The 24,888-nt window shown below is 36.2% G+C and overlaps 1 protein-coding gene across 1 annotated transcript in view; it reads left to right on the top strand.

The window, feature by feature from the left end:
• Positions 1–24,888, top strand: part of PJA2 (praja ring finger ubiquitin ligase 2) — a 70,136-nt gene that overhangs the window by 32,834 nt on the left and 12,414 nt on the right. The window contains exons 6-7 of the mRNA XM_030326169.1: positions 12,051–12,236; positions 17,704–17,815. Of these exons, the coding sequence (XP_030182029.1) occupies positions 12,051–12,236; positions 17,704–17,815 (298 nt within the window). The remainder of the gene's footprint in view (positions 1–12,050; positions 12,237–17,703; positions 17,816–24,888) is intronic.

Here is a 24,888-nt window from a genome sequence, read left to right as displayed (position 1 = left end):
GAATGGTATACATCACTTCCAAATGTTGGATATGCTGTTGATCCCATATACAAGCCCTATGTAGGACCAGTAAGTCCTGAGTTTTTTCATTATGTTTTTGGTGTTTTGTTTGTTTGTTTTAGTGTTTATTTTTCAGAAAGAGAGAGAGTGTGAGGGGGGGAGGGGCAGAGAGAGAGGGAAACACAGAATCTGAGGCAGACTGCAGGCTCTGAGCTGTCAGCACAGAGCCTGACATGGGGCTTGAACCCACGAACCGTGAGATCAATGCACCCCAGTGCTTTTGGTGTTTTACAAAGAACAATTAAATTGAAAATTTTAGTAATTTAATTATCTTTTATTGAGATACAGTATACATTTCTACTTTGCTTTAAAGAAAATTAGGGCATTTAAAAGATTCTTTTGGTTGAGTTAGGTATGAGTTTAGAGCTGCCATTGCCAAACAATGGAGAAAGGGCAGCCTCAAGATGGAAATCAGTGATTTATTCACAGAAACAGAGAAAGTTACAAATGTTGAAGTTTTAATATTTGCCTAATCGCATCAGATGGTATTTCTGAAATCAGTGATTGATGGTAAACACCTTTGTCTTTTCTTGGTTTTAATGAGAATGCTCTACTACAGGGGTTGTCAAACTTACACTGTGAAGGGCTGGATGCTGTTTTCAGTTCATATGCCAGTGTCTATTGCAGCTACTCATCTCCAGTGTTGTAGTGTGAAAGTAGTCATAGACAGTATGTAAATGAATGAGTGTGGCTGTCTTCCAGTAGAATTTTATTTATAAAAACAGGTGGCAGGCTGGAAATAACCCATGGGTTCACAACCCTTGCTCTAATATTTCCCAAGTAAGAGTGATTCTGGCTTTTAGGTTGATTTTATACACACACACACAATTTGTTTTCTTCTAAATCACACTAAGGAAATATCCCCCATTACTATTTTATAGGTTTCTAGCAAGAATGTTTGTTAAATTTTATTAAAGTTTTTTTAGTGTCAGTGGAAATGATCATCGTGATTTTTCACCTTTGACCTAATGATCATGAGGAATTATTTTATTATTAGATTTCCTAATAGCCACTTACCCTTGCTTCTTGACATAAACATGATCATATAGTCATGAAATGTTTGAGCTGCTGGATTCTGCTTGCTAATATTTGACATAGGATTTTTATGTTGAGATGCATATGTGCAGATTGTCTCATTTTTTGTCTCAAAAACAGTTTAATACTTGCTTTGCTAAAACAATGTGTGCTTTTTTTTTTTTTAATTTTTTTTTTTCAACGTTTATTTATTTTTGGGACAGAGAGAGACAGAGCATGAACGGGGGAGGGGCAGAGAGAGAGGGAGACACAGAATCGGAAACAGGCTCCAGGCTCTGAGCCATCAGCCCAGAGCCTGACGCAGGGCTCGAACTCACAGACTGCGAGATCGTGACCTGGCTGAAGTCGGACGCTTAACCGACTGCGCCACCCAGGCGCCCCAATGTGTGCTTTTTTTTAACCCTTTGATGTTTGGCTTATTTATTCCTTTAAAGGTTGTTTAAAAATTTAAACAGCTTATTCTTTTAAAGGTTGTTGGTATTGTGAAACCTTGGCTTTGTGTTTTCTGAGGTAGTTTGTCTTTGTTAATTTAAATTTTTTTTCCTGATAATTGGTTGGTTCTAATTTTTAGTCTCTCATGGAATCTATTTTGGTAAATGGGTTTTCTTAACTCTTTCAACTTGGACTAATGGTAAAGTTTGTTCTCAAAGGTTTAATTTTCCAGCTTGAAATTAATTCTGTAAGAAATAAAATACATTAGAAAATCTGTAAAGAAAGAAGTTTACAAACATAATTGATATTGACAGTGATTGAAATGGTGTTTATTTTTCTTTTCTGATTTTATGTTTGATCTTCTTGAATCACTATTAGTTTACTATTAGTAAATTTTTCATATATAATTTGTGATATAATTATTCATTCAACATATATTTATTGAGCATTTAATATGTACCAAGCGTTGTGCTGGATCCCATGATTATATCCATGAACAAGACAAACTAAGATTCCCTCCTGAAGCTCACAATGTGGTGGGAGACGCAGATATTAAACAAAATACAAATATGCTAAATTATAAACTGCGATGGTTACGGTAAAGGAAAGCAAACTCTTGTGTCATAGAAGGTAACTGGTAGGGCCTACATTAATTAGAGTGGCCAGGGGCTACTTATCTCAGGAACTGACTTTTGAGCTGGGCTCTAAAAGATGAGAATGAGTGGTTGAGGAAGAGCTCTCTAGGCATAAGGAAAGGTAAGAGCAGAGATACTGAAAATGAAAAGGCTTGCCATGTATGAAGGTAGTGGGACTGAAGTGAATGAGTGAAAGGAAGAGTGACATGAGATGAGGTGCGCAGATACCAAACTATGCAGGATAGATAGCCTCTGGAATTTATTCATAGAGCAGGGAGATTTTAAGTGAAGAGTTAATTGCCACACATTTATATAAGATCACTCTAGTTGCTTTGTGGAGATTGAAGTACAAAAGAGGGGAAGGTTGGCCTAGGGTATTAGACTGGGGGATGGTAGTGAGGATTAAAAAAAGTAAACAAGTTTGAGCATGTTTTTGAGTGATCAATAATAAGGTAGATTGGGTGTGAGATGAGGGAGAGTGAGGAATCAGTTATGGCAGGTTTTTTTGGTTTGAGCCTTAGGTAGTTATTACTGTACTGACTGAGATGAGAAGGTGTGGGAGAGGAATGGGAAGTAAAAACTTTCTTTGAAAGTTTTAAGTGCTATTTAGACATACAGTGTAGATGGTAAGTAGACACTTTGATATTTAAGTTTAAAAGATCCTGGACTGTAAGTAGATATAGATAGATAGAGAGATATATAGAGATTGAGATAGAGATATATAGATATGTGATGTGGAGGTCATCAACTACTTGCATTGATACCCTACAGTAATAAAGCCCAGTAATTCATTTAAAAAAAAATAGAAGTTGGGGTGCCTGGGTGGCTCGTTTGGTTGGGTGTCTAATGCTTGGTTTCTACTCAAGTCATGATCTCAAGGTTCAGGAGGTCAAGCCCCTCATTGGGCTCTGCACTGACAGCACATAGCCTGCTTGGGATTCTCTCTCTTTCTCCCTCTCTCTCTGTCTCTTTCTCTCTCTGCTCCTCCCCTGCTCTTTCTCTCTCTCTCAAAATAAATACACTTAAAAAAAGTAAAAGTGAGGGGACAGAACTAAACAGTGGACAGCAATGGTATTTAAGTTGAAAGGGGGAAGATCAAAGTTGAATTGTATTGTTTTGGGGAGGGTTCAAAGTTAACTTTTGACATAAGAATAAAGAGTATATGTACTAGAGACCTGTAGAGGAGGAAAAAAGGAATTAAGACATGGAAAAAGATATTTACAGTCAATCCAAATAAAAGTAAAGAAAGAGAAAAAGTCATTAAAACGGGGAAAAAAAGAAATGGATAAAAGTAATATGGAACAAGTCCTGTAATAAATACAATTGCCTAATCTCTGCTTATAAAATCAAAGCTTCAAATCAGTTGGAATTTTTTTGAGTTAAATGTGTTTTACAAAAGATGAACTTAAAGCATAGGTATACAGACTGAAAATAAAAGGATAGACAGTGGTATTTCAAGCAAATGCAAACTAAACAAAAACGGAACAGTTACATTAGCATTAGCAAAGTAGACTTCATTATTGATGAGAACGAGGGGTCAGTATGTAGTAAGTCCAGTTTACCAGTAAAATGTAACAGTTTTAAATTTGAATGCATCTAATAAAATGGACTCAAAATATGTAAGTCAAAATGTAACGAAACTAGAGAATATTGACAAATTTACTATCATTTTGGGAAACTTTTTAATACTTTTCTCAACTGCCTGTAATTCATGGATATAAGAACTTCATCTGTCTTTAGCAGATTTGAACAACTGATTTAAGCCTGGTTTAATGAACAGTCCAGTTTGTGGAATACACAAACACACAAAAACTGAGCATGGACTAGGCTGCAGAGCACAGGTTAACACATTTCAAAGAATCAATATCCTACAGACCAGCAAAAATATAAAAAATTTAAAAATCCATGCATTTAAAATTATTCATCCTTCTAAATTACCAGTAAGACAAAAAAGAAATTACAGTTGAGGTCTAAAATGCTCATAACTTACCGGTTTTGAGAATGCCACCAATCAGAATTTGACGGATTGGAGTGAAATTGGTAAAGGGAAATTTATCTTTATAAAATACGTACATTAGAAAAGAAGAAAACTTGAAAATGGAGAAGCCATGCATTTAACTTAAAATGGAAAAGGAACATTAAAATAAGGAAAATAAGGGAATAAAAATTAGAATTAGGAAAGATAAGAGCAAAACTCAGTAAGTTAGAAAACAGGATAGAGAGGATCAAAGAAATCAGAAGGTGATACTTTGAAAAGATTAAGAAAAATAGGCAATCCACTGGATAGTGAACAAAAAAATAAAGGCAAGGCACAAATAGATAATACTGACATATAGAAGTGTATACAGCCACGAAGTGTATACAGCCACAAGTACATTAAAGATTGGATAGACTAAGAATAGTACTATGAACTTTGTAGCAGTAAATTTGAAAGCTTAGAAGAAATTGAGAAATTTTTAGAAAAATAAAATTCACCAAAACTTGTAGGAAGCCTGAATAATATTATACGTATTACAGATATGTAATTAGTAGTTTAAAATCCTACTGTGGAGAAAATACCTAATCCAGATGGTTTTAGAGCCAGATTCTCTTAAACTAAACTTTCAAGGATCCACTCTTCAAGATAATAGAAAAAGAACTATTTCTCTAAATCATTCTAAGGCCAGTATAACCCTAATACCGAAAGAGTATGTGAAGAAATTATAAACCTATATCATTCATTAACATACACGTCAAAATCTCAAACAGAATTATTGGAAATCTGAATTTGTAAGTATATTCTTTACAGATAAAACTCAATTACCAATCTGTTTATTCCAGAAATGCAAAAGTGATTTAATGTAGAATACCTGTAAATGTAATTCACCACATTAGCAGAATACAGGAGAAAATTCATGTGATAGATTCTGTAGATACAGGAAAAAAAATCACTTAGTAATGTTCAAGACCTCATCGTGATAAAAACTCAGAAACTAAGATCAGAACAGTTGACCTGATAAAATGTATCTCTCAAAATAAATCAGTAGATATCATTTTTAGTAATGAAACATTAACTCCCCCCCCCCGCCCCCCAAAATCAGGAGCAAGGCAAGGGTGTTGCTCATAGCACCATTTCAGTAGCCATTGTCGTGGAGATCTTGATGGGCACGGCATGATGGGAAAATAAAAGAAGAGGAACTGAAAATGAAAAGGAAAGAAACTAGTAGAATGTATTTATAGAATACAGAGTGTTAATGTGCAGGATATAAAGAATTCCTAGAAATCAGGAAGAAAAACTGATAGTCTAACTGCAAAATGTTCAAAAAATTGAGCAGATGATTTACTGAAGAGGAAATATTAATGAATAAAAATATCATAAGATACATAGATCATTAGTAAATTAAGATCACAAGGAGGTATCATTTTTTAGCTACCCATTGGATTAACAAACAGGAAATTTAACAATATCAGGTGTTTTGGAGGATATGAATGCTTGTTGAGATGTGAAGTAGGTCGTATTAACTAAAATGATATAATAATTTTAACATTTTGCATCGTGCACTATCAGCAATTCGACTTTTAGGTGTATACTCTGGAGAAACTTCCCCATGTGGCCCAGGAATTGTGTACAAGAGTGTTCGTTGCAGTATTTTTCATGAAAGCTATGAACTGGATATTACCCAAATATTACCTAACAGGAGAAAAGGTAGTGGTGTATTCATACAGGGAGTGTTACACAGCAGTGGGAATGCATGAGCCCCACTTATATGCAAAACATGGATGAATCTTAGAGGTACAATATTGAATGAAAACAACCATTTCTAGAAAAATAATGTGTATGATCTCTGTTTCACAAAGTTTAAAAACAAGAAGTTAAATATCTTGTTTAAGTATACAAAACTAGTGAAAACTTCTTTCAGAAAACAATGGAATGATAAGAGCATTCGGATAGTACTTTTTTTCTGGGGGGGGTGAAGTCAAAGGGATAGGATAGGTATGGGGCACAAGATGTTTGCTAGTCAGTGATAATATTCTAGTTTCTGCTTTGGGTGGTGGGTTTATGGATATTCAATATAATGTACTTTATAACTTAAATCGATTGTTTATCTTTTTCATTTGGGGAAAAGAACTCAAAAAATGAAGGGAATTGAAGGTAATAGAGTAGAGACTGTTATCATACCTAACTCTTTACAAAAGGAAGGAGCCATAGATAGATGCTGGGCCTAAGAAAATGTTGTCTTCACTTCGCTACACTGGACACGTGATTGTTTGCTTATAGAATGTTCCAGAGGAGAATAACTGACTAATAATTATAAGAAAGATAAAGTGAAGTCCTTGAGAAGATAAGGATTAGGCTCCATATCTCAAAGAGAGAACCTTTAAGAGGTGAGACTTGCAGTGTAATTAGTGGGAAGGTAGCAGGTAGGTACAAGTGTAGGTAAATCTGTAGGTTTGCTGGTGGGAAGAAAAGAGGAGTCTCTGGTGACTTCAGTGTCCTCATTGTTACTAGATATTGAGGATGGGGAGGATAGGAAGATTGTCAAATTGAAGGAAAGAAGAAAAGGTTGGAAATAGGCTTTCAGAGAGGTAGACAACAAACTTACTAGGTTAACATTGAATAATTACTGGACAATATTGAATGTCCATTTAAAATTTGTGTTTTTGAATTTAAATTAATCATCACACGTACGTGTTTTTCTTTAAGTTTTTGCCACTGTTAACTTTACAAACTCTTTATGTAACTACTCTTAAATTTTTTTTTTTAAATTTAATAAATATTTTGCCCTTCCTGTTAACACTGAATTTATTAGGATAAGGAAACATTTCTTCAAATTAGGTGCTGGAGTTCCATCTTTGTGACTGGATGACATGGAACCAGAGTACCATTGATTTTATAAGCTGTAATTCCCTTTGAGGCTTTTTTGATTCTTTTTTTTTTCAACTTTTTTTTTTTTTTTTTTTTTTTTTTTTTTTTTTTTTTTTTTTTTGGGACAGAGAGAGACAGAGCATGAACGGGGGAGGGGCAGAGAGAGAGGGAGACACAGAATCGGAAACAGGCTCCAGGCTCTGAGCCATCAGCCCAGAGCCTGACGCGGGGCTCGAACTCCCGGACCGCGAGATCGTGACCTGGCTGAAGTCGGACACTTAACCGACTGCGCCACCCAGGCGCCCCAAGGCTTTTTTTTTTTTTTTTTTTTTTCAACGTTTATTTATTTTTGGGACAGAGAGAGACAGAGCATGAACGGGGGAGGGGCAGAGAGAGAGGGAGACACAGAATCGGAAACAGGCTCCAGGCTCCGAGCCATCAGCCCAGAGCCCGACGCGGGGCTCGAACTCCCAGACCGTGAGATCGTGACCTGGCTGAAGTCGGACGCTTAACCGACTGCGCCACCCAGGCGCCCCAGGCTTTTTTGATTCTTAATTAAAATTTCAGTTACTTTATTTATTTAAAAAAAATTTTTTTAATGTTTATCTTTGAGAGAGACAGAGTGCATGTGAGGGAGGGGCAGAGAGAGAGGGAGAGACAGAATCCAAAGTCGGCTCCAGGCTCCAAGCTGTCAGCACAGAGCCTGATGCAGGGCTCGAACCTATGAATGGTGAGATAATGACCTGAGTGGAAGTCGGATAATCAACTGACTCAGCAACCCAAGCACCCCTCAGTTACTTTTCTTTCTACTTTTTTTCATTACTATTTTGTGTTTATTTATTTATTTTGAGGGTGGGAAGAGGCAGAGAGAGAGGGAGACAGAATCCCAAGCAGGCTCTGTGCTGTCAGTGCAGAGCCCCGTGTGGGGCTTGAACTCATGAACCATGAGATCATGACCTGAGCTGAGGTCTGATGCTTAACCAACTGAACCACCCAGGTACCCTTCTTTCTGCTTTACCTCCAAGATAGGGGTTTGAAATCTTAACCATTTGCTATACAATTAGAATTATTAAAAATGAGCTTATACCTAAAGCTTAGCAATTTCTTACATGTGTCTTGAGTTATAAAATGAAAACTGGTTAATCGAATACCAGTTAATTAGGAATCTTAACCATGCTGTCCAGGATTTTTATAAAATTTCTTATAATATAGCTAGATTATTTTATGAAAGCCTCAGCTCTTTAAAATGTTGGCATTAACCCAAAGGTCTAAAATTTTGTGCTGCAAATAATGGATACTCAAATTGCTTATCATTTAGCTAAAGGAAACGACTCGGTTTTGTGTGATTTGTCTGCCTTTCATTTTCTTCATTTCACAGAAAATTCTATGTTGCATGGTTATATGATAGCATATTCTAAAACTTTTTAATGAAAATTTCTTTAAAATATTCCATATTAATTTATTGTATATTTTGATAATTTTAATATTGCTATTCACATACTATTAAATTTAGTTTCTATTATTGAAGACTATGGATCTTTAATCATATATCGTAAAGGGAACTTCTGTCTGTTTGTCTGAAGCTTTGAGTTAACAGTGTAGCCTGTAGTCAGGAGATTAGATGATGCTGATGGCTTTCTAAGATTTTCACCTACTGGGAGTAGGTTGTGGGGCTAAGAAGCATTTTCAGTTTCTTCTCAGGGCAGCAGCATTGATTTCCTCCAGGCGGTGCTGAAAGTGCTCAGAAGGAAAGGACAACTTGGCAATTTCCCTTCGCAGTTGAAATACCTGTGACTTTAGTGGTGGTTGTGGCAGGCACAGGCTTCCACGTCTCCCATCTACTGGAATACTTTTTTGGAATTGACCATTGGAGACATGATTAGATAATATGTCTTTTTAAATCTCATAAATTACTGTGTAGCATGATAATGGCATCTTGTTAATATTTGAATTACCAAAATGATTCAGAAAGGACATTGAAGGTCTAAATTTTTGTGAATTTGTTGTTACACATGGTATGTCTGGTATATGTGTAAATGTGTATGTATAAGGAGAGAGAAAGAAGACTGAGCTATTGCTTTAAATATTTCCAAGGTTTTTGAAGCATTTAAACTTACATTATAGTCTTATATTCCCATGGGGATATTTGTTTCTTTGGTTAGCTACAGAAAATAAAAGATTCTTTTGACATTATTGTTGAGAATCTTTTTTTTTTTTTTTTTTTTTTTTTAAAGAGCAGAATTCGTTTTGTTGTAATATCAAGCCAACTCTGGCCCAGCACAGTGCCACTCTTCTAGCCTGGTAAATTTTGTGTTAAGTGGTAAGAATTTATGTGAACTTTATGTAATAGGTTGAAAGCATGTACCATATGTGACTTATTTTCTATTTCTATAACTGTTATTATGAGTCATTATAGACAGAATCAAATGTTTAAGCAACATACATAGCCAAGAATTGCTTATATAGTAAAAGTATTAATGACATGTTGTAAACTATTTATATTCAGAATAATTTCTTTAGTTTTATTCTTCTTTGAATTAAAACCCAAAAATTAATATTTATTCTTATACTGAATTATTTTCACCAACATATTTGAGTTTTATGTTCTATATCTGAGTACAGAGTAGTAACTGACTTATTTGCTATCTGTATAATAGGAAAAAGAAGAGCATTTTTTTTTGTAGGAGTACATCAGAAATAACAAAAGTTCCTAAGGGCTATTTCAGGCTTGATCTCCAAATTTTTTTTTTTTAAAGATTGTTTTTCAAGGATTTATTGGTAACATTTGCAACACAAATAGAGTACCTACTGTGTGCTAGGCACTTAGTACAAGGGGTGAAGCTGCGATGTTGAGAGACAGCACTGTGTGTGCCTTTGGAAAGCTCCCGTCTAGGAGGACACAGATGAGTCACCAGAAGAGTTATAATACAGTATGGCACGTGTTCTCATAATGGTATAAACAAAGAACTGTTGCTTAGAAATTTTTACTTTGATTGTGAATTTTAAATCCATTTTGGGTTCAGTTTTTCACTGGACCTAATTATGATGCATGAAAGGAAAATATCCACCCACTTTATATAGTAGATATTAATTGCTTCTCGGCCTTTTGGCTGAGATCAAGTGTATAGTAGATATTAAACCTTCAACAAATTAAGCATATTTTATTCTAATTTCTCTGATTTTACTAGACAAGTGATACTGGATACTAAATCTTACAATCCTGTTATTTTGAGGTGTTGTTTAGGACCTGAGATTAAAGAAACAATTATGGGTTTCGGTGTGTAGAGAGCTACAGTTTTTGTGTATGTAAAATGTGTTGATTCAGGGGCGCCTGGGTGGCTCAGTCAATTAAGTGTCTGATTCGACTCAGGTCATGATCTCGCAGTTTGTGAATTTGAGCCCCGCGTCAGGCTCTGTGCTGTCAGCTTGGATCCTGGAACCCACTTCAGATTCTGTCTGTCTCTCTCTCTCTCTCTGTCCTTTCTCTGTTTGTTCTCTGTCTCTCTCTCTCAAAAATAAATAACCATTAAAAAAAATTTTTTAAGTGTGTTCTTATATGTGGATATCATCTACATCTCTTGCATAAATGTTTTTATCTCCAAAGTTAAATTTGCATGTTAGAATGAATAAAATTCTAATTAGACCTGCTTTTGAAATATGTAAGCTATTTTATAACATTATTTTTCTTCTTAAAACCCAAACTAAAAGTCAGCTTTGCCAAAACTATGCTGTCATATTTAACTTCCTTTTGATATACTTTGATATACTATTTCTGTTAAATACAAAAAAATAAGAAAATGCTACCAGTATGTCTTATTTATAAATTCATAGAGTACCTTTTGTCCAGTCATTGAAGCCTTGACTTTTGTTTCTCATGTATTACAAAGAGTTATTTTCAATTTGATCTTTGTGTCCAAAGTTTTGGTGTTTTAACTCTAATGTGTAAGTTGTATGAGTTAACAATCTTGTCTATGGCCTCTAGATTTTGCATCATGCATACAATGACACAGATTTTTGTAAAAATTTCTCATGATTCTTGAGAATCATGTACTTACGTTGTTTTAGAAATGGTGGTGGGGTGCACATGCATTTTTAAAATATGGATTTGGAGTTTGTTAAAGGGTAAATAATGACATAGAGATTTAACTTCCTTCCATCCAGATGAATACTCAGTTGTCCTGATACCATTTATGGAATAATTTTTTTCTCGTGTTTTGAAATGCTTCTTTTTTCTCTTCCTTGTACCATTTGTCTGTCCCTGTTCCTGTGACCTTATTGTTTTCTAGTGGGAGAAAGACTAACAATAAACGAGTAAGAAAATGACAAGTAGAAGTAATTTTTATAATGAAAATAAACAGTTATGTGGTAGTGACTGGACAGCTCCTTAAAATGAGTTGTCCAGACCACGCATTCTGAGGAGCTGCCATTAACTCTGACCTGAGTATCAAGAAGGGAATAGCTGTGCAAAAATCTGGTGAAAGAACATTTCAGGTAGAGGAAATGCCCCGAGGTGGAAATGATCTCTATGTGTTCCACAGGTAGAAAGAATTATAGGAAACAGAATAAATAGAGGGAAGAGTGGTGAGAAGTAACAATTGGAGAAGAGGGCTAAGGAGAAAGCATGTATGATGTAGGGATTTGTAGGCCAGGCTGAGGAATTTTGATTTTATTTGAACTGTGAAGGGAAACTACTCAAGAGCAGTGTTTTAAAATTAAAGTTGTCTAGAATGAACTTCTCTTATTTTTCTTCTGCACAAAGAGGAAGTATAGGAGCATAGGTAATTTGTATATCAAATAAATAGGTTCTTATGTAACTGGGAGCTATTTCTACATACATATGACCCTATAACAAATTTGCTTCCCTTTTAAATAACTTTACAATTAAAGAAAGCAGACTTTTAGAATCATGTAAGTACCAAGAGTTTAGAACTTAAAGAATAAAGAATCTGTTTGCACTAAATATTTAAAACTGTTTTTAGAGAACAATTTTATGATATGTTCTAAAATAATGTTTTTTTCTTCCCTTAAAATGTTTGTATTAGGGAACAGACATCCTTGGAAGAGGGAGAAATTCCTTGGTTACAGTACAATGAAGTCAATGAAAGCAGCAGTGATGAGGGAAATGAGCCTGCCAATGAATTTGCACAGCCAGAAGCTTTCATGCTGGATGGTAACAATAACCTTGAGGATGACTCCAGTGTGAGTGAAGACTTAGATGTGGACTGGAGGTATGTAGCAGTGTTATTACCATGGTTAATTGTTCACTGAGTAGAATTCGTTCATGATTCTAAATTATGAAAACTGAATCTCTGATCTCTCAAAAGTGTTTTTTTCCCATCTTGTTAGTCTTCCTCTCCTTCAGAGCTCATTCTGGATGTCACTTCCTACATGGACTCCTTCCTACTACTCCAGGCAGTGACCTCTTTTCCTCTTTGACCTTTGGCTCTCTTGAAGCCCACCTTATATCCTGGTTATTTATAAACTCATGGTTTGAGGTTTCCAACCTGTAAGTTTAGCCCTATGTGGTAAATATAGCACTTGGTATAATCCTTTAAAAAAAAAAAAGAAGAGTCTTTAATAAATACTACTTGAGGAATTTCAAAACATGTGATTAAATCAGAAGAATCATAAGAATGTAGTTATCCTTCTCTGTATGCAAAATATGGAAAATGACAATTATATCTTCCCAGAGATGCTGAAAGTATTCAGTTTACTTTATGCTGACAAAGAATAATGAGCTTCAGGGAAAAGCAGCATCTAACAATTAAGTGGATTATTGAATTGTTAGGTCTCATGATATAAAGGTCAAAATTTAACTGTTTTGGCTTATAGTTAGTTTTATCTTTCAAACATGCAGTCGGCCTCTGGAAGTAGCTGGTTATTGAGATGTAGAAAGGATGTATGGTTCAATGGATCTCTTGTTACTCTTTCTGGAGAAAATAATGGCTTGGTACTACTTTTGTTTCCGTGTCTACCCAGAAATATTTTTAAGAATTCGTTTTGGTTTTCCAGCTAAAATTCCATTACAGAAAATAGAGAAAAATAAAGAAAAACTCATTTATATCACCTGATAACTCTGCAGATTTCTAGAAGTTATGATTTTGAGTTTCTTTCCGTGTGTCTAGCTACTTTGTGCTTCTCCAAATTGTTCCAGATATGAAACTCAGCATCTCATTGAAATCCTCCTTACTGTTTCCTATTCTCACTCCCTGGGGGGGAGCAAATTAGATGTGCGAAGCAGACTTTCATTGCCCATTTGTGGAAGTAGAAGTGGTGTTTTATCACAGCCACACAAAAAATTTGTAATTCCATCTTAAACATTCCTACCTCCAAAACCCATTTTCTGACTTCCTAACTTTATGGAAGAGCAGTGGCTCACCAGATCCCAGTTTTGCTGATCTTGGTACCACTAGCTCTCCCCCACCTCTCTTATGTTTGCCTATTACCCTCTTTCTGAACTCCTTGTGATGCTGATGTCTTATGCCTCCACTGTGCAAAGTCATTCCTCATAATGCTCAGCAGATGACGGAATTGTCGATTTAGGTAACATCATCTGTGCATGTCTGGAGGCAATTAGGGTTTAATATGAAGAAATGTTTTCTTTTGCACATTTTCAAAATTTTATCAGAATAATGTTTTACAGCTCCATTATGTAGATGCTCCAGTCTGTAGTTGCACTAAAATTTAATTGTTCATTTTCCCCATTGAAATATTACAGTGAACCTTTCCCCTCATATAACTTGTTTTGTACTTCAGGTTATTTCTTTAGGACAGATTAATAGAGGTGACATTACTGAGATAAGTGGTATTTATTAAGATCTTGATATATATTTCTAAATAACTTTCAAAAAAGGTTGTTGTTCCATATAAAAATTTGAAGAAATAATGAGGTCTTTTTTGAATATAATTTTAACTGAAACTTGAAAACTTGATTTTAGGTTCTAATTCATTGATGATCTTTCTGGATACATCTGTTATGTTAAGATTTTAGAGATGTTTGTGATTGTCCCCAAATTTGGGGAGCTTCAGTAGTTTGTTTTTTGTTTTTTTTTTAACATAGAAAGCATTTTAGCATTAATTTTAAGACAAACTTTTTGAAGGTTACTGTTTTGAATTTTATGTAGGCATGTAACACCTCATTATTGCTTATATGGTACTATGTTAATTTATATGGTAGTAGCTACAGATTGATAAAGTAAGATAGGATTTGACTTTCATATTGAAGTAACATGTCATTTTAACAACTAAAAGGAAAAGTCATGGCAAACAGCAGTTCTTATCTCTAGAGCTAAAATGTGACTTTTTTTTTTGGTTTGTTTTACCACAACTTAAAAAAAAAGTAAAGCTTTTTGATTCTTTAGTTTAAAAGGAAATGGAAAAAATGCTTTATCAAAGTTTACTTATTTGTTTTGATGACATCACAGAAGTGTTGTAGAATACCCAGAGAATATTTTATAAAATGGTCTGGTGGGAGTTGATGTGGAGAAAACATGAGTTTCAGATTTAGACAGATCTCAACTCTACCATATATTTATTTTTTGATAACTACCTAACTCTCTATTTTCCTGGAAGAAATTGGGGTTATAATTATTAACCTATTAAGGTTGTGAGAAATTAATTCCCTGTGGCTATAACCATGGCTTAATAACAGAAATTTAAAATGTCTTTTTTTAATGTTTTATTTATTCTTGAGAGAGGAAGAGACAGAGCGTGAGCGAGGGAGGGGCAGAGAGAGAGAGGGACACAGAATCTGAAGCAGACTCCAGGCTCTGAGCTGTCAACAGAGCCTGACATTGGGCTCGAACTCACAAGTCATGAGATCATGACCTGAGCCGAAGTCAGACACTCAACCGACTGAGCCACCCAGGTGCCCCCCTTAATAGAAATTTAAAAGAATTTCCATATATCTTTCACTAATACTCCCCAAATATTGACATTTACCACATTTCTGTTATTCACTCTTTCCTTTCTTTCTCTATGTTTATTTTATGGTATTTTCCCCCCCACATTTATGAGTAAGTTACAAACAAGATGCTTGTTTACCCATAGTGTAGCATGAAGTCCCTAAGGACAAGGACATTTTCTTATATAACACAGTAAAATTTTCGAAATCAGGAAATTAACACTGTTAACAGTACTATTATCTAGTCTACAGACATTATTCAAATGTCTATAGTTGTCCCACTGATGTCACCAGAGAAATTTTTTTCTAGTCCAGTTCAAGGCTACTCATTGTACTTGGTTAACATGTTGCATGAGTCACTTTTAATCTGGAACATTTCTCGGTTTTTGTTTTGCATAACCTTGACATTTTTAAAAAGTATAGGCCATTTATTTTTTAGAATGGTTCTTAGTGTAGATTTTCCTGATGTCATGATTAGATTCAAGTTAAAAGATTTTTAGCAGGAACGCCACAGAAACGATGTTTTATTTTTCTTAGTCCATATCAGAAGACACGTGATGCCAAATTGTCCCATTTCTGTGATGTTAATTGCGATCATTTGCTTGAGGGGATATCTTTCAGATTTCTTCACTGTACTGTTGCCATTTTTTAAAACAAATAATAGGCATTTAGTGGGAAGATATTTTGAGACCACGTTAAATAACCTGTTTCTTCTCAAACTATCAAACTTCCATCCACTGGTTTTAGTATCATTAGTGATTTTTGTCTCAAACACTTACTACCATGTGATTGCCAGATGAATGATGCTAGAATTTTTAATGTTAGCTGATTATTTTGCAGTGACCAAATTACAGGCAGATACTATTCTTTGAATGTCTACATTTGTTTAGTCTGGAGAAGAAAAGAATTCGGAGATAGTTGACTCTAACCGTTTGAAGGAGTTTTCTGCAAAGGAAAAGGGGACATAGTTTTCGCTGCTTCAGCAGGCAGAACTAGAGCACTTAACTTCACACGAGCTTCATACTTCTGATAGAGCTCTTCCGCACAGCATGTACCACCCCAGAGAGCAGTGTTTCTTCCACATGGAGTCCTGCTGGTTCCTGGATGCCACGACCGTGGTGCCAGCTCTGTGCCAGGCGCGTGTGTGCATCAACTCATTTCATTTGTTTTATAGCTGAAAAAGCAGTTAGATAAAATTTTCACGTTGTCTGACTCTGACTCAGTTCAATGTAGAGGTAAATCCCTGTGTTACCGGCTCCAGGGCTCTCCTTCCTTGCCTTGTGTCTCACTGCTAGGTGAAGGGGTTCTAGTGTCGCAGGGGAGGTTGGATTTGCTAATTTGTTGTTTGAATTCTAATTTTAAAATCTGTGATAGTATGAGGATGTTTCTTTGTACTATGTGATGTCTGCTGATTTTTAGATGGTACTAAGCTATTATCTTCATAATAACACTTTTGTATTTCTTGGCAGTAGATTTGTAATTTTAATGATGGCACAAAAGTTGACATCAAAATTATTTTGAATTGGTTTGTGTAACTGGATGTTCCTGACTGTATTAAACTTTTTTTTTTTTAATTTTTTTTTCAACGTTTATTTATTTTTGGGACAGAGAGAGACAGAGCATGAACAGGGGAGGGGCAGAGAGAGAGGGACACACAGAATCGGAAACAGGCTCCAGGCTCTGAGCCATCAGCCCAGAGCCTGACGCGGGGCTCGAACTCCCGGACCGCGAGATCGTGACCTGGCTGAAGTCGGACGCTTAACCGACTGCGCCACCCAGGCGCCCCTGTATTCAACTTCTGATAGGACTGTAGAAGTCAACAGAAGGTTGCCTTTAGGTAGACATAATAAGCTCAGTTTTGGAGATACTAGATTTGAGGTGGTGGGTGTTAAATGAGGTAAACTGCCCCATAGAAAACTAAAAATGTAGGTCAGGAGCTCAAGAGGGAGTTTGGAATTAGGTGGAGGTTTAGATAACTGAAGAAGTGGACTTGAATGTCATTGCCAAGGAGGCAAGATTAGAAAGAAGAGGACTGAGGAGTTATTTAGGGTTCCTGAATTTTGAAATGGGTATCTCCAAAACTACAGGAAAAGGAGGAATCTGTGTATGTCCATGGGTGGAGGAAGGAGATTGGGACCAGAATAAAATATAATGTTTTCTTCAAGGGGATTGAAATCCTTTAGTAAAAAGAAACAATAAAAATGAGCAGTCAAGAGTTAAGTATTTTTCAATCTGAATAATAATGGAGGAGGCCTAGTTCTCAGAAGAATAGAAGAGAGATTAAGGAGAAAGATTTGAGAAAATAAAATATTTTTAAGCCCAAAATAATTAAGGAGTACAAGGTAAGAGAAGGAAAAGAGGCTTTGTCTAATGATAGAATTGAAATAAATGCAGTAATTGTCTTTACCATGTTCTCCTCTAAATTTAGGTTGGAAACTCAAACAAACAGAAAGTATATGAGACAGAATTGGGGAGAAAAATACTACCTTTATACCAGCCTTAAGCAATCACCCGAGTTGGAACTAAGAACTAGAAACATAAAAAGAATTTTCCCACAAATTTTGTGTATGATTGTGACAGCTTATTAGGAGAGGTAGTGGTGTCTTAGCTCCTTATGCTTAGTATTTCATTTTTCTGTTGGGTTCATCCTGCCTCTCACCACATAAGATTTATGTTAAAATATTTTAAGGTTTTCTGCTTATAGTATATTTATTGGTTTATCAGTATGCTAATATAATTATGTCTTCACCATAAAGATTTCCCTAATCGTGGTTATATTTTTTTTTTTCCAGCCTGTTTGACGGCTTTGCAGATGGACTAGGAGTTGCTGAAGCTATTTCCTATGTGGATCCTCAGTTCCTCACCTACATGGCTCTAGAAGAACGCTTAGCTCAGGCTATGGAGGTATTGTAGTGACTCTGATGCCTATATATAAGTTGGTGGGATACACAATGATAAAAATTAAAGGCTTTTTTAATTGCTTTTAGGAAAAGGTGAATAATTTTTCATCACTTTAATAGCATTTCCTGATTAATGATTGCCACTAGTTTGTGTATATAAATCACACTAGACATCCTGCCAGTTTGCCTAATTGCATTATTTCCCAGGTTTTACTGCAGAATAGAGAATGTTTTGCTTACATTTAGAAAATAGACTTTTCTTTTATTAAGTTATCTGGGTCTGTGAATCTGAATTTTTTTTAATGTTTTATTTATTTTTGAGAGGGAGAGAGAGAGAGTGCACACAAGTGCATGGGGGAGGGGCAGAGAGAGAAAGGGAGATAGGGAATCTGAAGCAGGCTCCAGACTCTGAGCTGTCAGCACAGAGCCCAATGTAGGGCTTGAACTCATGAACCATGAGATCATGACCTGAGCCAATGTCGGACACTTAACCGACTGAGCCACCCAGGCACCCCTGAATCTGATTACTTTAGACAGACACAGGTATATTTGTAAATGAAATTGAAGATCTCTAAGGATATATTATACATCACTTCCACTTTTTTGTCCTCATAGTTTCTAAATACTACCTTGCTGCTTAATGAATATAGCAATTTTATTTCCATTATCTCCATATACAAATACACTTAAATAAATGTAGCACATAATTTTGTTTGGCTTTCTTTTCCTTATTTGATTGCAATACAAATACTCATGATTGTATTTGCCTAAGGTCAAAAGCCCAAGCATTTTCGTGTTTGGGAACTTTCACTGCACTTGTGGATTTCATTGTTAGAAATCTTTTCTTTAAATTACTATTTCTGAAGTGATTTCCAAGTAGAAAAACAGTAATAATGTGAGTGAGTCAAAAGTGAGAGAACAAAAATAAATGAGAGAACTTTCAGGGACTATAACAGCATTTTATCTTGACATTTTCTGAGGTTAGAAAGTACAGTTTAGATTCATAAAGTATACAGCGGGTAGGTAGACAGACTGACCTGTCTACACACAAACACTTACGTACACGCACACACACTTAAGTTAGTTTTGCTGTGAGATCACTTTTTTTTTTTTTTCAACGTTTATTTATTTTTGGGACAGAGAGAGACAGAGCATGAACGGGGGAGGGGCAGAGAGAGAGGGAGACACAGAATCGGAAACAGGCTCCAGGCTCTGAGCCATCAGCCCAGAGCCTGACGCGGGGCTCGAACTCACGGACGGCGAGATCGTGACCTGGCTGAAGTCGGACGCTTAACCGACTGCGCCACCCAGGCGCCCCAAGATCACTTTTTTTTACATCTGAGTAATCTTCCATGGAGATCATTGATTGATTATGCTTTGTGTGGTGTGTTTTTTTTTTAAAGGAACCATAGAAATACTGTGTAGTAGGAGGAAAGTCAGAAAGAACATATTAAGACAATACACTTAGGACTTTTCCCAGATTATTTAACTTGCCTTAGTCAATTCTGACACATGAAATAGTGGCACAGTGTGATAGCTTGTGTCAGGAATATAATACGTAAAGGTAAAGAATCACTAACTTTTTTGAGATAAATAAATTTTAAGTGACCACAATGGAATATATCCATTCTAGAGTCTAGTTTCACAGTGTTTACATAGTTTTTCCCATTATTATGCTAGTGGTCCATGTTTTGAAAATTAAAATAGAAGTTTTAATAGAAGTTTTCTTGTTACCAGTAGGAATTGTGACATTTGATTGGTGTCTTGAAAGAAGCACCAGAAGGATTGGTCGGGGGCAGGGTATCATACCGTGTGAAGGCACTAGCAGTGTGTGCAAAGACCAGAGTCAAGAAAGACTAGTATGTCCAGGGAACTTACAGTCCCCACATGACTTCTGCTCTTTGGGAACCCACTGACATTGCCACTTGTCACTCTTAACCATCTGTCCTTCTGTTCTGACTAATGAGTGGTGTTGTGTCTTCCTTCCCTACAGTTTAGCAGCTTCCTCAGATTTAGTGCTCTTTATTTTATTTGAATTTGACTGAAAATCAATACAGTTCCATCTTCCTGTCACTCTCTAGAAATCTTTATTTTTCTGCCTACTATGCAGTTATTTAATCATTTTGAAAAGTGAGGCTGTATTAATTTATAATTTATGATATTTTCTTTTAAATTTAACAGCATTCTTTAAATGAAAGAAAAGCAACTAATAAGACAAACTGAGTGCTTTTATTTGTTTTTCTCTCAAGCAGCCTGATCTCTTTTCAGCACTGGTTGTTTTCATTTCTCTTATTTTCCCAATACCAGACTGATCTTTTATCTCAGGTAGTGCCTATTGGTGAAAAAATTGGCAATAAATATTTGCCTATACTTTTGTCTCAAATTTGAGTGAGAAAAGGACAAAATACTTAAGATCTTTAACTGTTTGAAACAATGATATTAAAGCTTTTTACTCTGAACAAGTTTTGAAAAATACTTCCCTTTGCACATTTATGTTCACATTTAAAGTTTTTTAGCATAAACCCTAAGTAATATTGTTTACCTTATTATACCTCTTTGCAATAAAAGTATGTTCAAGAATTTAAATATAAATAAAGTAGTTTAGATTGATTTAAAATTGTTAGCATGTAACTGATCAAAAACAGATTTCTAAATGTTGATAAATATTTAAATGTAAAATTTTACTGGAAATATATCTCTTAATAAGATAGAGGGAGAGTTTTTCCTTCCTTATTATTTTATGAGTTAATTTTATTTATTCCTAGAATGAGATCTAGTCGAGCATCAATTTTATTTGTTTTTCATATTTATAAATGTAAACTTGAGAAACCTTGTTCACATAAATAAATTGATAGGGATGGAAGGAGTTTATCATAGCATTGTCACTTAGTTTTTCTGAGATATTTGCCCAAATCACATCAACTTGACAGATTGTTTAGATCCTCCTTTTTTTTTTTTTTGGAAAGCAGATGACTGGAAGCCACCTACAGAATTTGTTATTTAGTTGTTAGTTCAGTGTGACCCCAGTATTTGAAAGTGCCCCTTTGAATGGGTAAGAAGTATGCTTTTATTTATAAAGTGGAGAAAAGGTTAGTATAAAAAGGAATATGGGAACAGAGAACCAGCACGGTACTTTGACTGCGGGCATATTCTTCAGAAGGTCAGTTTGAGGAAGGGTTACATAAGAAAGTTAAATGAATTGAAATTTAGTCTCTTAAGACTCCATGCCCGTGGCTCCCTAGAAAGTCTTTACACACTTACAGAACACTGCCTATACACTGGGTTATAGGCATTGGGAAGGTAGTACATGAACTTTAGGTTTGTGACCTTGCACTCTTCACTTAACCTCCTTAAGCTTCAGGTCCTCATCTACAAAATGGGAGTAATAAAATTTACCTTGTGGATTGTGACACTGTGTTAAAGCACTTAGCGAAATAGCTGGTGCAGTGATAAGCTCTCTTATAAATGGCTGTGTTCAAAGATTTATTCAAATCAGCAGTCAGCCAGGTGGTAATCATCTAGCACATGTGGATTCAGTGATCATTGAAAATCAGTATTAAGTCACTTGTTATAAATCTTCACTTTTTAAAAACTGAATTGTGTTTTATTCTTTAAAAACTAAATTTTGTTCTGACAAAGGATTATGCTACTTTAAATCTAAATATATTCCAGTTGTGCTCTTTAGCCTATTTAATTGTCTTTCTGACACTTGGAATAACTTTTGAAAATACACTATACTGCCTGAAGTGTAGATAGATTTTTATATTTTTACAGATTTCATAGCAGTGGTTTCAAAATGGTCTCTCTTAACTCTTGTTGCTTGTACGTGACTCCAGATCACCTGAAGTATTTGTCAGTATCAAGGCAATAAATTATTTTTACATATATGAAATTCCAGGTATTTATTAGCACTACAGACATGCAAATCATCATCAGAAAGGAATAATGAACCTATTGCAGCAAACATGTGTCGAAGCATAAGTAGCATCCCCAAATGGAATTTACTGTAAATAATATCCCTTCTTTTTTTATGTGTGGAGTAGCACAGAGGAGTTCTTGCAGTCTGCCTTGAGAAGTACAGAAGGAATTGGAGGAGATTTATGGTTATAGTTATATGAGAAAGGAGGGACAAATAATAGGCTATTACCTTCTATTTTCTATTTCCTGAGGGGAAATTTTAATACAAAGAACTATAAACTATAATAGGGGATTAAAGTAACAAAGATTTGCTTAGTAAGGATTAAAGATACTTCTAAAGAATACAGAAAATGCACATATAAGGAATGGCTCCCACACGTTAGGCTAAGATCACCTAAGAAAGAGTCTCCGCCTCCAAGGCTCGGATTCAAACTTTGATGGAGATGGCACAACTGTGGCTCACTGAATGGCAACCAAGTCACTGTAGTGCTACACTGGCAGAACTTGCTGGAAATCAGCCCTGTAGGGTGCTGCTGAGGAAAGTTGTTTATAGGGAGATGTCTCACTGGAAGCACTCTGCTCCAGTGGGTGCTGGGGGAAGCTGCTGGCCGCATGCACTACAAGAGCAAGATGCTGGAGAAACTGTGGGCGTCGGAAAGTCTGCTGCTGGAGAAAACCATGCATGCCATGGAAGCCTGGGTGAAACAGGCTCACTGGGATTAGAAGTAAAGCCCTTTTCCTCCTGCAGTGTCTTTTCAGCATCCTCTGTGAACAAAGCTTAATTAACATTGTGACAGCTATCAGAGGAAAATACTTAAATAGCCCAAATCCTTTTTCACAGAGCTGACAAAAGTAGGTAATTTGGATTTGAGGAGCAGTAGTCAATAACTGGAGAACAGTCCATCCCTTTGATTACTTGGATCCCATATACACCTTTCTACACACATTTGAACTCTATGCAACAGCAATGCAACTTTATTTCCACCTAACAAGATATAGCTAGTTTTTGTTATTTTTTTCTTTAAAGTTTATCTATTTGGAGAGAGAGAGAGAGAGAAAAAGAGAATCCCAAGCAGGCTCCACACTTAGCAAAAAGCCTGATGCGGGGCTCGATCCCATGAACTGAGACCCAAGCCTAAATCAAGAGTCGGGTGCTTAACCAACTGAGCCACCCAGGCACCCCACAGCTAGTCTTAAAATGAAGTTTTCACCCTTTCTCCAGAATGAACAAATGTGAACGGACTCCCAAGAGTCATTATGTCCATCACTAAATATTAATCATTCCACAAATTCATTCAGTCACAATGAATATTCTCTTATATAAGATTAAATTGTAAAATTAACTGCTATATGAAATAAAAATGGGAAGGAGAGAGAAAAAGACAATGGTTAGCAGATACAAATAAACACATAACAAACAGAAAATATGCAAAGCCTACTCGTCCTTGTTTTTATATTTGGTCACGGGCTATAACTGATAGCTGTGGTTTCCTTCATCCATCACCCATTCCATATTTTCTGTACCTTCAGCAAGAATCTCAGCTGCTTAGGATTCTTTACTTGGTGGAGTGACCCAAATCTACATTTTTGAAGAGTATGTGTACTCGGTGATCATGCCTTTTTGGGAGATGTCCTTACCTGATAACTTTACTGTGGGTATAGAAGTAATAAGACATGTACACTCCAAGTGAGATGATCACGGGATTTTTAAGTGGAGGAAGGTTGGTCTGTGGAGCATACACTACTTCTGGTAAAAGGAGGCTCAGAGTGGCTTGGAGATTCAGCATAGTCCACTGTTTCGTCTGAGTCCAATCAGTCCAATCCCATTTCTAAGTTGCAGAATCCTGATTTAACCAATGATTCAACTGGAATCAAGAAACTTCACAAGACATCATTAAACTCTGATTTTAATTCAACAGTTCACACAATTTTGTTTTTGATTTTCAGAAATAATATGTTTGTTTTAGGGCTGTCAGGGCTACTTTCTGGTTCTTATACAGTACCTTGCTCTCAGAGTTAACCGGCCCAAGTTTGTCCTTTTCTCTTTGTATGCGAGCAAGTGCACTCAAAAACATTCCATCCCACGTTAGTTTTTACAGTCATCATTATTGCCATAAGGTCAAGTGCAGTAACCACCTGGGCTCCCAAGACACATGTATTAGTTGGCACTTCATTGCAGTGGATCACAGTGGTAGTTTGATTGTGACTAATAAGATTATTTGTAATCAGGGTTTGTATCGATAACATTCCATTCCTGTTGGCCAGGAGCAGGAATAGCAGATCTAAGGAATAACCCTTAGGGCTGAGATAGAGTGCAACCCCCGCTACCAGGGCTGAGATCAGACTGTGTTGGGAAGGACACAGCCATGGCGCTTAGAGAAATGTTTGTACTACTGTGCTGGCAGAACTTGCTGGAAATCTACCATATGGAACTTGGCAAAATCTGCCCACTGGAGTGCTGGAGAAACTGTTCACAGGGGGGTGACTAACTGGAAGCACACTCCTGCAAAGCCACCTAAGTTGGGTGCCAGGGGAAGCTGCTGGCTACCTTACACTGCAGCTGTCAGGCACTGGGGAAACTGCATGTACTTCTGGAGCCAGGCACTGGAGAAGCTACTTGCACGGGAGGACCTTGGTGCTGGAGGAGCCATCTGTGATGCAGAAGCCCACAGTAGCGAACCCTTACACACTACAGGGGCCTGCCCAGGAAGCCCACTAGAAGAAGAAGCAAAGTTCTTCTGGGATGTCTGTCCAGAGCTCTCTACTGACAAAGCCTAAGGTCATGCCAGCTGACAAGGGAAAAGTGTTCAGAAGGCCCAGATCTATTTCACAGAACAGAAATGAAAGGTGAACTTGGAGCTAAGAGTTAATTGAATTTCTGGCACACTTTTTCATCACTCTCTCTGCAAACCCAGAGTCAAATTGGCATTCAGTATTATTAACTGTATTTACTAACTCTTACGATGAACCTTTTTTGCTTTCTCTTTTTTTTTTGCTTTTGTCTCGGCCCTACCCTCTGTTGTAAGTCATCTCAAATCCTTTTTGGAAAGACATAATTCATTGTGAGATTATCTGGGCTAAATCCTAAAGAATATACAAAAGGTTAACATTTGCCATCCAAGACAACACAGGGTTAACTGTCAGGCAGAATCTTCCTCC

The sequence above is a fragment of the Lynx canadensis genome, chromosome A1, assembly GCF_007474595.2.
Source record: "Lynx canadensis isolate LIC74 chromosome A1, mLynCan4.pri.v2, whole genome shotgun sequence".
NCBI classification, from domain to species: Eukaryota; Metazoa; Chordata; class Mammalia; order Carnivora; family Felidae; genus Lynx; species Lynx canadensis.
Note: the sequence above shows the minus strand (reverse complement) of the source record. Positions and strands in the feature narration are given on the sequence as shown.